Source organism: Neoarius graeffei, chromosome 25, assembly GCF_027579695.1.
Source record: "Neoarius graeffei isolate fNeoGra1 chromosome 25, fNeoGra1.pri, whole genome shotgun sequence".
NCBI lineage: Eukaryota > Metazoa > Chordata > Actinopteri > Siluriformes > Ariidae > Neoarius > Neoarius graeffei.
In genome coordinates this window covers 49,326,644-49,338,802 of record NC_083593.1, presented here as the reverse complement: position 1 = coordinate 49,338,802, position 12,159 = coordinate 49,326,644, and the positions used below count along the sequence as shown (strand labels likewise).

General features: G+C 43.5%; 1 protein-coding gene across 1 annotated transcript in view; it reads right to left on the bottom strand.

The window, feature by feature from the left end:
- The window catches only part of gfra2b (GDNF family receptor alpha 2b), a 231,356-nt gene extending 221,801 nt beyond the window's left edge, over positions 1-9,555 (bottom strand). The window contains exons 1-2 of the mRNA XM_060908882.1: positions 9,516-9,555; positions 819-1,103 (exon numbers count right to left, since the gene is read on the bottom strand). Of these exons, the coding sequence (XP_060764865.1) occupies positions 819-1,103; positions 9,516-9,555 (325 nt within the window). The remainder of the gene's footprint in view (positions 1-818; positions 1,104-9,515) is intronic.
- Between the last annotated feature and the right edge of the window lie 2,604 nt (positions 9,556-12,159).

The window sequence follows — 12,159 nt, the reverse complement described above, 5'->3', positions numbered from 1 at the left end:
CAGAGTAGCTGAGATGGAAAACTTTGAGGGCGATTTTCTCCCTTTTCTGTTTTAAGAACTATACAATTTCAAAAGGCCACACATTCTTCAAATATTGTCAGATCTCCACACGGAAGGCATCATTGGAAAGCTTAGAAACTGTACTTTCTGAATCTGTCAATAACTCAAAATGCTCCCGGGCGGACATGTGTCCCTGGATTCTGTTTTCTGACACAAATGCGTGAAGAATATCTAATGAGGTTTTGGTAGCCTTTCGGGTGTTCGACACATCTTTGGTTTCAGTTTTCGGTCTATTTATTTCGTAATTATAGCATAGCTAATCCTAGCACTCGATTAGCCTTGTCTTTGTCTTTCCTGGCGAACAAAGAAATGCTTCTGCACATGCGCAGCAGAAAACATTCTCATTGGATATTCGCATCAGCTCCAGTGTGTGACGTCATGTTGCCTTGACAACCATGCAATATCGTAAACCGTATTCAGCACTCATTCTCCATTGGGTAGAGTGACGTAATACTGTATGTGTAGGTTAAGCGATATGCTGTAGGATAAACAGTATTGCATGCTGTCAAACCAAATGAATGAAACCTGTTAGAAGGGAATAGAATACATGTTTTTATCCTTTTTTTATTTTTTTTATATAGTTTATTTTATACATGTTTTGGATTAGTTCTACCCCGTCACGCCTATGAAATGCTGCAAAACATAAGCAGGTGATGCTGGTCGCTATTGGAAACCAAGACACAACAGGATAATTGTGTGACAATAGTAAGGTCTTGTGCGAAAATTCCCTCAAATTTGACCGAAACGTTGCTGTTTACCTTCATTGAGGCTCATATGGATGGTCCAGTAGCTCTGCAGGCACTGCAGCTCCTTCTTCATGCCCCTTTTGCAGTGGCAGTTGTGCAGCGGGCTGTCCTGCAAGACCTCTAGTGCCACCTGGCACTCCTTATTCTCCAGCATGGCGCTGCGATCTCGGCCCACCAGGCACTGGCGCATGATACGGAAACGTGAGCTGCACTGGGCGTTCTGGTTACACATCTCGCTTGCCCGTAAACAGTCCATGGGGGCTGTCCATTCATCATTCTCCAAAGCAACCACCTCATCTAGGAGGAAAGGGATGAGACATCGAGTCATTTTCTACTTCCAGTGAAAACAGTGTGTTGTTATTAGCTCAAGTCAGTTATATCCGAACAGAAAACACGCTACTTGACTCTGTCTACTTGACTGAGGTTATAAAGCAGGAATATCTTGAATCAAACACTGAATGGAAATGAAAGCTCAGTATGAAATTAATCCCCATTGTTTACTTTTAATATACATCTGTGGTGGAGCAGCCTCATCATTGTCATAGTGTTGTGTAATGTATCAAATTAAAGGGTGTGAGGATCTGAATTGAAAACGTGTTTAATTTTGTAAATATGAATAAAGAACCAAAAGTGATGAACATCTGAAAATCCAGTGTTTTATAAAATTTCTATTTATGTCCGTTGCCCTGGTCATAAACCAGCATCCTTTGTGTTTAAACAACTCATCTCATTCTCATTATCTGTAGCCGCTTTATCCTGTTCTACAGGGTCGCAGGCAAGCTGGAGCCTATCCCAGCTGACTACGGGCGAAAGGCGGGGTACACCCTGGACAAGTCGCCAGGTCATCACAGGGCTGACACATATGCCGCTTTTCCACTACCAACGCGGCTGAGTTGGGCTGAGCTGTGCCGTGCTGAGTTGGGCTGAGTCGAGCTGAGTGGGGCTGTTGGAGTTGCATTTCGACTACAACCGCGCTGAACCGTGCTGGCTGGAAGTGGGTGGACACATTGGGTGGAGTTAGCGAAAGTGGGTGGACATCACGTGATGTCGTTAGGCGGCGCAAACAGTGACATCAGTGATCTTTTAAGCGGTAGTCTCACGACCCGGATAGTAAACAATAAAGATGGAGGATATGGAGTCGTTAGTGTTGCTGGTCTTGGTGTCACCGACAACGCCAACAGATACTGGCAAGAGCATATAGATGAGGCGAGGCGCATAAGGCTTCAGAAATTCTCGTAATTCGTAATTCTTCTTCTTCTGGGTTTATGGTGTTTACAGATCCCAGCGTGCTCGCGGGGCGTGTGTGGGTATGTGAGTGCACAGGGGAGTGTCTGCTCACGCCCCTAGCCCCACTCGGCTCGGTTTGGCTCGCTTCAGCCCCACTCCAAATCCGTGCGAGTTTTGGGTGCTAAGCAGGGCTGAAGCGAGCTGAGTCGTGCTGCTCTGAGGTAGTCGAAACGCGAGCCGTGTCGGGCTGAAGTGAGCTGAAAAAGGGTAGTGGAAAAGGGCCAATAGACACAGACAACCATTCACACTCACGGTCAATTTAGAGTCACCAGTTAACCTAACCTGCATGTCTTTGGACTGTGGGGGAAACCGGAGCACCCGGAGGAAACCCACGCGGACACGGGGAGAACATGCAAACTCCGCACAGAAAGGCCCTCGCCGGCCACGGGGCTCGAACCCGGACCTTCTTGCTGTGAGGCGACAGCGCTAACCACTACACCACCGTGCCACCCGTGTTTAAACATAAAAACCAGAATTTAGCAGGTATGTTCACTTTTAAGTTGTAGACACCAAGCATGACTAATGATAGTGGTACTCGAATGTGCTGTGTATAAGAGGCTCAAACTTTTGTTAATTCTCTTCAAAACAGTATTCCTGATATTTATACACCTTCTCATTTTTTTTTCCATGAAAAAAATATTAGGAAAATCATTGATTTTTAGGAAAGATAGAACATTTTCCTCAGTGATCTGATCTTCTGCGGGAACTCGACATCAAAGTGTTCAGCTGATTTTATTGGAAAATCAAGTTAACATGAGAGATTCGATCACTGCGTTTCAACCTGATTGAACCAACCCAACAGCAAGCGAGCTGGAAACAATAACAAAACACACAATGAATATCACTAAAAAAATCAAAGATGTTGGCACCCGTGAGTTTGGTGTATTGCATTACACAATGCTAAAAAAAACAAAACAAAACCAAAAAACGCTTAAGTAAAAGCTCATCACAACGCCGCACAAAATGAACAATATATTCCGTAAATGTAATTTATTCTTGAATCGACACTAGTTTTATGTAAACACTTTTAAATGTTTTTAAAGGCCAAACGAAAACATGCTGTTCTCCTATACAAACGTATGGGAGGTTCATCAACGCAGTGGCGTGTTGTCATTTTGACTTTTAGCTCATCTAAACCATCCACCCTTGGCTCCGCCTCTTCCTCTACATCCATTATGCAGTTATATCCAAGTGCCTGGTGTTCCAGACAATTCATTTATCAAGAGTATTTTACTTAGGGTTAGAAAATTTAATATATTCTTTTTCTGATCTTTTCTAATGGTATATCTCTGCATGATGTCTCCTTTCAAAGTCTTGATTTCTCTCATTATATATATATATATATATATATATATATATATATATATATTCTGTTCCCAGGGAGTGTTTCTTTGCCTCACTCATTATCAGTCTGGAGACAGGTTTCTGTGAAGCTGTTTTGTGACAATGGCTGTCGTTAATGGTAAACGTGCTCATCATCATCTCATTATCTCTAGCCGCTTTATCCTGTTCTACAGGGTCACAGGCAAGCTGGAGCCTATCCCAGCTGACTACGGGCGAAAGGCGGGGTACACCCTGGACAAGTCACCAGGTCATCACAGAGCTGACACATAGACACAGACAACCATTCACACTCACATTCACACCTACGGTCAATTTAGAGTCACCAGTTAACCTAACCTGCATGTCTTTGGACTGTGGGGGAAACCGGAGCACCCGGAGGAAACCCACGCGGACACGGGGAGAACATGCAAACTCCACACAGAAAGGCCCTCGCCGGCCACGGGGCTCGAACCCGGACCTTCTTGCTGTGAGGCGACAGCGCTAACCACTACACCGCTGTGCCGCCCCTGGTAAATGTGCTCTATAAACCAATTGAAAAATGAAACATGGCTAGTTTTACATTTTGTTAATGACTGCAATTTTTGCAGAAGTACATATAAAGTGTGTCCTGGGATTGTGGCTGTGATTTTCTTGCCTTTTCAGCACAGTGGACATTTCTCTACCTGGCTAAATCCCTATGCTGAAATAACAGGGTTTACTGGGACGTTTACTCAGCATTGTCCAAATCTATTCAACAATGTCGATGTTTATTCAGCACTGATACTGAAGAGCTAACTAACACTGGGGATTTTACTTTGTATGGGAAACAGGCTTGTAGTACTCGAGTCCAACCCGTGCCCTGATTTTAAGGACTCATAACTTGACTTGGACTTGAGCACTGATGACTTGGACTCGGACTTGTGCATTAACTGCATTCGGACTCGTAAATTGGAAACGAGGACTTGGATTTATTCTTTATTTTTTGTAACATGCCATAATAATTTGGAATAAGATATTTATATCTACATTCATTTTTATACTAATTTTGTGCAAGAGAATGCACATTCACCTGTTCATACATCATGTTCAGGAACAAACTAACATTAATGGCGCTAAAATGCCTGGAGAGAAGCTCCTAGGATTGTCCGCTTTGCTTATACAGACTTCCCGTGCAGTGGGAAAAAATGCACTGCTATGTGTTCCATATGTAGAAGAACTATTGAGGAGACGACGGGGACAACCTCGAACTTCAATCGCCATTTGGTAAGACTCCACCCAGAGAAGGAAGTGACACGCTATGTTCATTGCTCTGTTAGCAGGGTTTGCTTGCTGATGATAAACTAGCTAGTGTTAACCCTCTCTCATGTTATTTGCCCTGTTGATAGTGGGCGGGGCTTGCTGAGCAATGAACAAGCTTTTTATCTGTAGCCTGTTAACTAAAATGGGGCAGTCGAGCAGGAACGTTAGTCCGACACAGTAGCAGAGACGCTTTCACATAAAGGCAGCAACAGCCACCGTCAAATGGTGCAGGTGGAGTCTTGTTCTCGGACTCGAGTCAAAATTTTCTTTAACAACTTGGACTTGACTTGGACTTGAACACTGGGGACTTGAGACTGGACTCAGACTCGAAGTTTAGTGACTCGACTACAATACTGATGGGAAAGAAATGAGTAATGGCAGAATTACCCAAATGCCATTTACAGTGACCTCATTTGGCTGAAATTAGGTTGTTTTTATCCAAAACAACTTACAACTGAAACAAGATTCAACCAAGGAGTTGAAGGTTAAGGGTCTTGCTCAAGTGGTAAATCGGCAGGGCTAGGACTTGAACCCTTGACATTCTGATCAGTTAACCCTTCAGTTCCCACTATCGAAACATGTTATATTGTACTCATATGGTTGATTATCCAAATTGACTTACAATTAGATACAGTTGAGCAGGTGATGGGTTAAGAGTCTTGCTCAACGGCCCAACAACCTTTCAGTCAATAACCCAATACCTTAACCACTGGGTCACCAGTGGCCTATTCCAACAGAGACTGTGCATACTGTACGTTCTCATTAAAACACTGATCATTTGTGATTTCATGACTTAAAGTGACACAGATCGATGTGCTGATTCAGGAATCATTGAATCCACTCCCCTTTCTGAATTGTTTGAGCTGATACCCATCCCCATCATCTTGTTTCAATACATTTTATTTCCTAATGCGGGGCATCCTAACCATGTGTTAGTCTGTTTACAAACCACTCACTCAGCAGTCAGTTCGGAAAAGTCACATGAGGTCATACATGGGTCAGAGGTCATGACCGCGGAGCCACAGCAAACATGGCGGATCGCCCAGATCAAATCGGATGAAGCCTCCTAAATCGAGACAAAAAAATGATGATTTTAAGGAAGTACTGGCACTGTCAGAGGCAAAATGTGCCAGAAAAGAGAGTGAAAAAACACGGCAGACAAGCTGAGTAAGTATTGCTGGCCAGCTTTCCCAATGGAGGGCCAAAAAGGCAAAAACAAATGCGGCATCTGATGCCAACTTTGCCAAGATGCTGCCAGACAGGTGAGTGACAAAAGAGTTTGCACTTTGAGAAACTCAACTTTTATACACATTAGAATTGAAATATTCCAAATCTAAACGCACCTGTGAGTTTGAAGGCTCTCAAGCGCTCGCTTCTGTGTCGGAGGCCGCCGGATCTGCCATGTTTGTTGCGACCTCACTTATTATAATATTATAATGAGGATAAACTTTGGCCATTTCCGTACCCAAGTGTAAACATTAACGCGCTGTGTTTTTCCAGCTCATTCTCCTTCACAGGCATGAGGCGTGAGCAATACAGTGTGTGGTTCAAGTCCCTAAGGGCTATTCTAGCTCAACAGGGTACTATTCATCTTTTTAATACATCGACCTGTGTCACTTGAATAGATAATTGGATTTCTCAGGTAAACACCATGATTAAATACTTTTGTCATTATATCAAGTAATCCAATAAAGACATTTAGCACAAACCCTGGCAACCAAACAAATTCCTAATAAATACTTACCACTTAAGTAACATGGTGTTTAAATAATGGTTTTAGTTTGGTCACAGTCTTCAACATTGGTGTTTTAAACATTTAAACTAATACATGTATCCCTAATAAGCAACCCTGTGGCGATGGTGGTGAGGAAAAACTCCCTCAGACAACATGAGGAAGAAACCTTGAGAGGAACCAAACTCAAAAGGGAACCCATCCTCATCTGGGTGATAACAGTATAACGCAATTATAATTAACTCGCTTCTATAACTGTGTCCTATATGGCCAAAAAGTTCAACTGGGTAAGCGGGAAATTCATGATAGTTTTAACATGAAGTCTATTTTGCTGAAGTTATTAACTGTTCAATGATGGAGACTTCAGTGCGAAACTGTTCATAGTTATCATGGCAATTGTAGTTCGAAGCCATGGTAGCAAAACTTGTACTGCATTAAGTGTCCAGAGCCATTATCTAATGCCGCTTTTCCACTACAAACGCGGCTGAGTTGGGCTGAGCCGTGCCGTGCTGAGTTGGGCTGAGTCGGGCTGAGTGGGGCTGTTGGAGTTGCATTTCGACTACAACCGCGCTGAACCGTGCTGGCTGGAAGTGGGTGGACACATTGGGTGGAGTTAGCGAAAGTGGGTGGACGTCACGTGATGTCGTTAGGCGGCGCAAACAGTGACATCAGTGACCTTTTAAGCGGTAGTCTCACAACCCGGATAGTAAACAATAAACATGGAGGACATGGAGTCGTTAGTGTTGCTGGTCTTGGTGCTGTGGCTTGTTGTCACCGACAACGCCAACAGATACTGGCAAGAGCGTATAGATGAGGCGAGGCACATAAGGCTTCAGAAATTCTCGTAATTCGTAATTCTTCTTCTTCCGGGTTTACAGTGTTTACAGATCCCAGCGTGCTCGCGGGGCGTGTGTGGGCATGTGAGGACACTCCTCCTCACCAATCAGTGCACAGGGGAGTGTCTCCTCACGCCCCTAGCCCCACTCGGCTCGGTTTGGCTCGCTTCAGCCCCACTCCAAAACCGTGCGAGTTTTGGGTGCTAAGCAGGGCTGAAGCGAGCTGAGTCGTGCTGCTCTGAGATAGTCGAAACGCGAGCCGTGTCGGGCTGAAGTGAGCTGAAGCGAGCTGAAGTGAGCTGAAAAAGGGTAGTGGAAAAGGGCCATAAGTGTATTACTACTACTAATAATAATAATAAAGAGGGTGAGCAAAAACAAGCATGGCTGGGAATAAAGGCCGCTAAATATCAGCTATTATTCTATCCACATTCACTGGATATGAGCAACTGCACGCTCTGATTGGCTATGCTACTACTAGGATATCAGCTCATATACCGTGAGTAGAGAAAAACAAAATGGCAGAGTGTGTTGCTGAACAAACCGAGGACGAAATAAAAACTACTCAAAAATAAACCCCCCAAAAATACAAAAAAACAGCAACAAAATATGGAATAATAGTATTTGATGGTGAGAACATATCTCATCTCATCTCATTATCTGTAGCCGCTTTATCCTGTTCTACAGGGTCGCAGGCAAGCTGGAGCCTATCCCAGCTGACTACGGGCGAAAGGCGGGGTACACCCTGGACAAGTCGCCAGGTCATCACAGGGCTGACACATAGACACAGACAACCATTCACACTCACATTCACACCTACGGTCAATTTAGAGTCACCAGTTAACCTAACCTGCATGTCTTTGGACTGTGGGGGAAACCGGAGCACCCGGAGGAAACCCACGCGGACACAGGGAGAACATGCAAACTCCGCACCTTCTTGCTGTGAGGCGACAGCGCTAACCACTACACCAACGTGCCGCCCAGCCATGCAATATCGTAAACCATATTCAACGCTCATTCTCCATTGGGTAGAGTGACATAATACATGAAGGATAAGCGATATGCTAACAATATTGCATGCTATCAAACCCGCTCGAAGGGAATAGAATACATGTTTTTATTCCATCAAAGTGTCCTATATGATTAATAATTCCTGATATTTCACTCCAGTGACGTCACTCCCAGTGTTTTCCTGCTGACTAGATGCACGTTAACAAAATGGTGAACTGGTTCAAATTTAAATGATTTTAATTAACTTGTGTGTCCATATAATATCAAGAACATTACACGGCGGTGCGAAGATATGAAGTTGATCTTCTCATGTTGAAAATATTTTCACTCATTCACTTCGCTCACTCACGGAACATGTTCACTAAACTTCATATCAACCGTGTAATATCCTCTCTCTCGTGTATATATATATATATATATATATATATATATATATATATATATATATATATATATATATGAGAGAGAGATAAAGTGTGAAGCACATGGAATGAAATCCTGTTGAGTGAAGATCTCCTCAAAAAATAATGAAATGTAACATTTCTACATTAGACAAATCCTATACACTCTAAAAAATAATGGGGCCAGTACCGGTTCTTCAGGGCGATGCCATAGAAGAACCTTTTTCAGGGCTTCAAAGAACCGTTCATGCAACAGTTCTTTAAAGAACCATTTAAACCATTTGTTTGAGCAGTGAAGACAGATTTGTGTAAACATACAGTAGCCTATGTGCATTGACCAGCAAATGGTAAGAGAATACCAGGCTCTGAAGAACCATTTCCAATGTGAAGAACCTTTCGCATAATGTAATGGTTCACCACAGAGTTTTGACTCTCCATGGAACCATCCAGAGATTTGAAGAACCACTGAAGCACCTTTATTTTTTAGAGTGTAAAGAGCCATAAACAGTCAACATAAATGAAGCAAAGCCACATTTGGTGCGACCAGAACTGAGCTGTAGGTTTTACTGAGCATCTTCCAGAACCAGCCACAGTTCTTCTGGACCACTTGCTTCTTAATTTTTGCCCCCAAACCCAGTAGCCTTCATCATGTTTTCTTTTTTTTTTTTTTAATCTGAAAAGTGCTCTCTTATGTAACATATGCTGCTTTCTTAATTGACATAGAAACATTTTTTTTTCTTTCTGTAACACTGAACCACACGTTTCTCCAAAAGTGACAAACGACAAACATTTCTCAATAACACGCAGATTCCGTTTGACTTACCTGCTAAGAACAGGAGTGCCAAAATATTTAATAAAATCATCATAAATCCGAAGTGCAAAGATCCAGATGTTTTAGAAGAAATTAGACATTTCCATCTTTAATGCCTTTTTATTTGAATTAGTTCACATCCAAATTCCTGTAGCTCCACTTGTCATCCAGTGAGAAAAGAAGAGTGAATAAAAAGAGAGGTGTGAAGATTTATTTGTGAGCAGATCACGGAGTCCAGCACGGCATCCTCGGGGAAAGATCCGACAATGCTTTCCCGTCCATACGGACACAAAGCTGTGATTTATTTATTATTATTATTATTATTATTATTATTATTATTATTATTATTATTATTATTCCGTTTAAACTTTTCTTTGTGCCATTTTAATTCCCAGAACGTGACGTCACAACTTCTGAGACTAATTCAGACTCATCACTGCGCATCTGGACTCACTGAACAACAACAACAACAACAACAATAACAACAATAACAAAGCTGAGTTCACGCAATAAATAATGATCTATAAGGCTGTTTTTCCATGCAGGAGAATATCGAGTGTTATTTCTCTTCCTTTCTGTTCTTCTCTCTCTCTCTCTCTCTCTCTCTGGTGCGCGCGCGCCTCTGGGTCTCCTCTCTCGGTTTTGCTCTTTTTGCGCTTGAACCGAACCGAAGTGGCGCGTGGCGGAGAGTCTCGGTTTTTTATTTCACTGTGGAAAGCCAAATGGTTCAAAATCGCCTCGAAAATGTCTCATCTCATCTCATTATCTCTAGCCGCTTTATCCTGTTCTACAGGGTCGCAGGCAAGCTGGAGCCTATCCCAGCTGACTACAGGCGAAAGGCGGGGTACACCCTGGACAAGTCGCCAGGTCATCACAGGGCTGACACATAGACACAGACAACCATTCACACTCACATTCACACCTACGGTCAATTTAGGGCCCGTTTACACGAGGACGCTGTCGGGTAAAAACGACTAAATATTTTATCAGAAGTGCCTTTCGTTTACACGGGGACGGCGTTTCCGAGGCTGAAAAACGGATAAAATTGAAAACGCCTTCCAGAGTGGATAAGTTAAAAACGGCCCCCGTTGCATATCCGTCTAAACTACCCAATACGCGAAACTCTGCTCGGATCTGCTCACGTCGGGTACGCGTTTACGTCATACATATGTCATATACTGCACATGCCAGCCCGGGAAGTACGGTAAGAAAGTAAGTAAAAAAGTAAGAGCATGTCTGATTACATCGATCCAACGGACCTTCAAGCTGCTCTGTGTTTTAATGCAGTAGATGTGTTTTCCTGCTCACCCGCCCAGCTGGAGCTCCTCAGTTTGGTATCGCCAAGTTACACACACACGCACGCGCGCGCCGCCTATTCAAGCCGCTCGTGAAACCATAAACCCGAGACTGAAAACAAAACTAGCAGCCGAACGGATTTATTTTGCTGAGATGGACACTGCCTTTTCTCTTCTTCACCGAAACAAGAGTGAGTGTTACTTAATAAAGGCAGATTAAAAGAGTTTCGGTTTGCTCCTGCTCCTCCCTCGAGCACTACAGTACCTGTAGTTCTGTAAAGTTATCCTAGCAAGTTCTCATACAGACCGTTTTATTATTTAAAACAAGTCATTACAAATTATTTGACTCGGCCAAAGACTCGACCAATACGCACAAAACATAAAAATCGGCAAATGCGTGAAATTCTCACCGATTTTCTATCAGCCCAGCTGATCGGTGGGACAAAACAACTGTTGAATTTTCCTACCCTCCTGGATTTCGCGCATGCATAGTAGGCTTGGTAGGATAACTTGACAGAACAGCAGCGCAGATGTGCAGATCAGACAAGACAGAAAACGTTGCGCATGCGTGCAGACATAGCGGAGACATTTATGCGTCACTGTATAGACGCAGATTTCCTCCTTGAAAACGGTCGTGTAGACTCGGAAAAAAGTGAGAACGAAAATGGACTTTTGCGTTTTTGTTTTATACCGTCCCCGTGTAAAGTGGGCCTTAGAGTCACCAGTTAACCTAACCTGCATGTCTTTGGACTGTGGGGGAAACCGGAGCACCCGGAGGAAACCCACACAGACACGGGGAGAACATGCAAACTCCGCACAGAAAGGCCCTTGTCGGCCGCTGGGCTCGAACCCGGACCTTCTTGCTGTGAGGCGACAGTGCTAACCACTATAGCACCATGCCACCACCAGTGGGTTAACAACTCATTATTTGTGACATTTCTATTCCCGGTAAACAAACTAGCCTATTTGTAAATTGTGCCCTCATGTTATTGGTAGTGTAGGTGTTCACTGATGAACAAATGACTTTTGCACAAATTTCAATTGCTGGATGGCTGGATGATATTAATATTGAATATGACATTGCCAATTCAGTATCTCATCTCATTATCTCTAGCCGCTTTATCCTGTTCTACAGGGTCGCAGGCAAGCTGGAGCCTATCCCAGCTGACTACGGGCGAAAGGCGGGGTACACCCTGGACAAGTCGCCAGGTCATCACAGGGCTGACACATAGACTACGTTCAGACTGCACCCTGAAACGACTCATATCCGATTTTTTTGCCCGTATGCGACCTGTATCCGATTTGTTATTGACAACCTGAACGACACAGATCCGATTTTTTTCACATGCGACCCAGGCCGC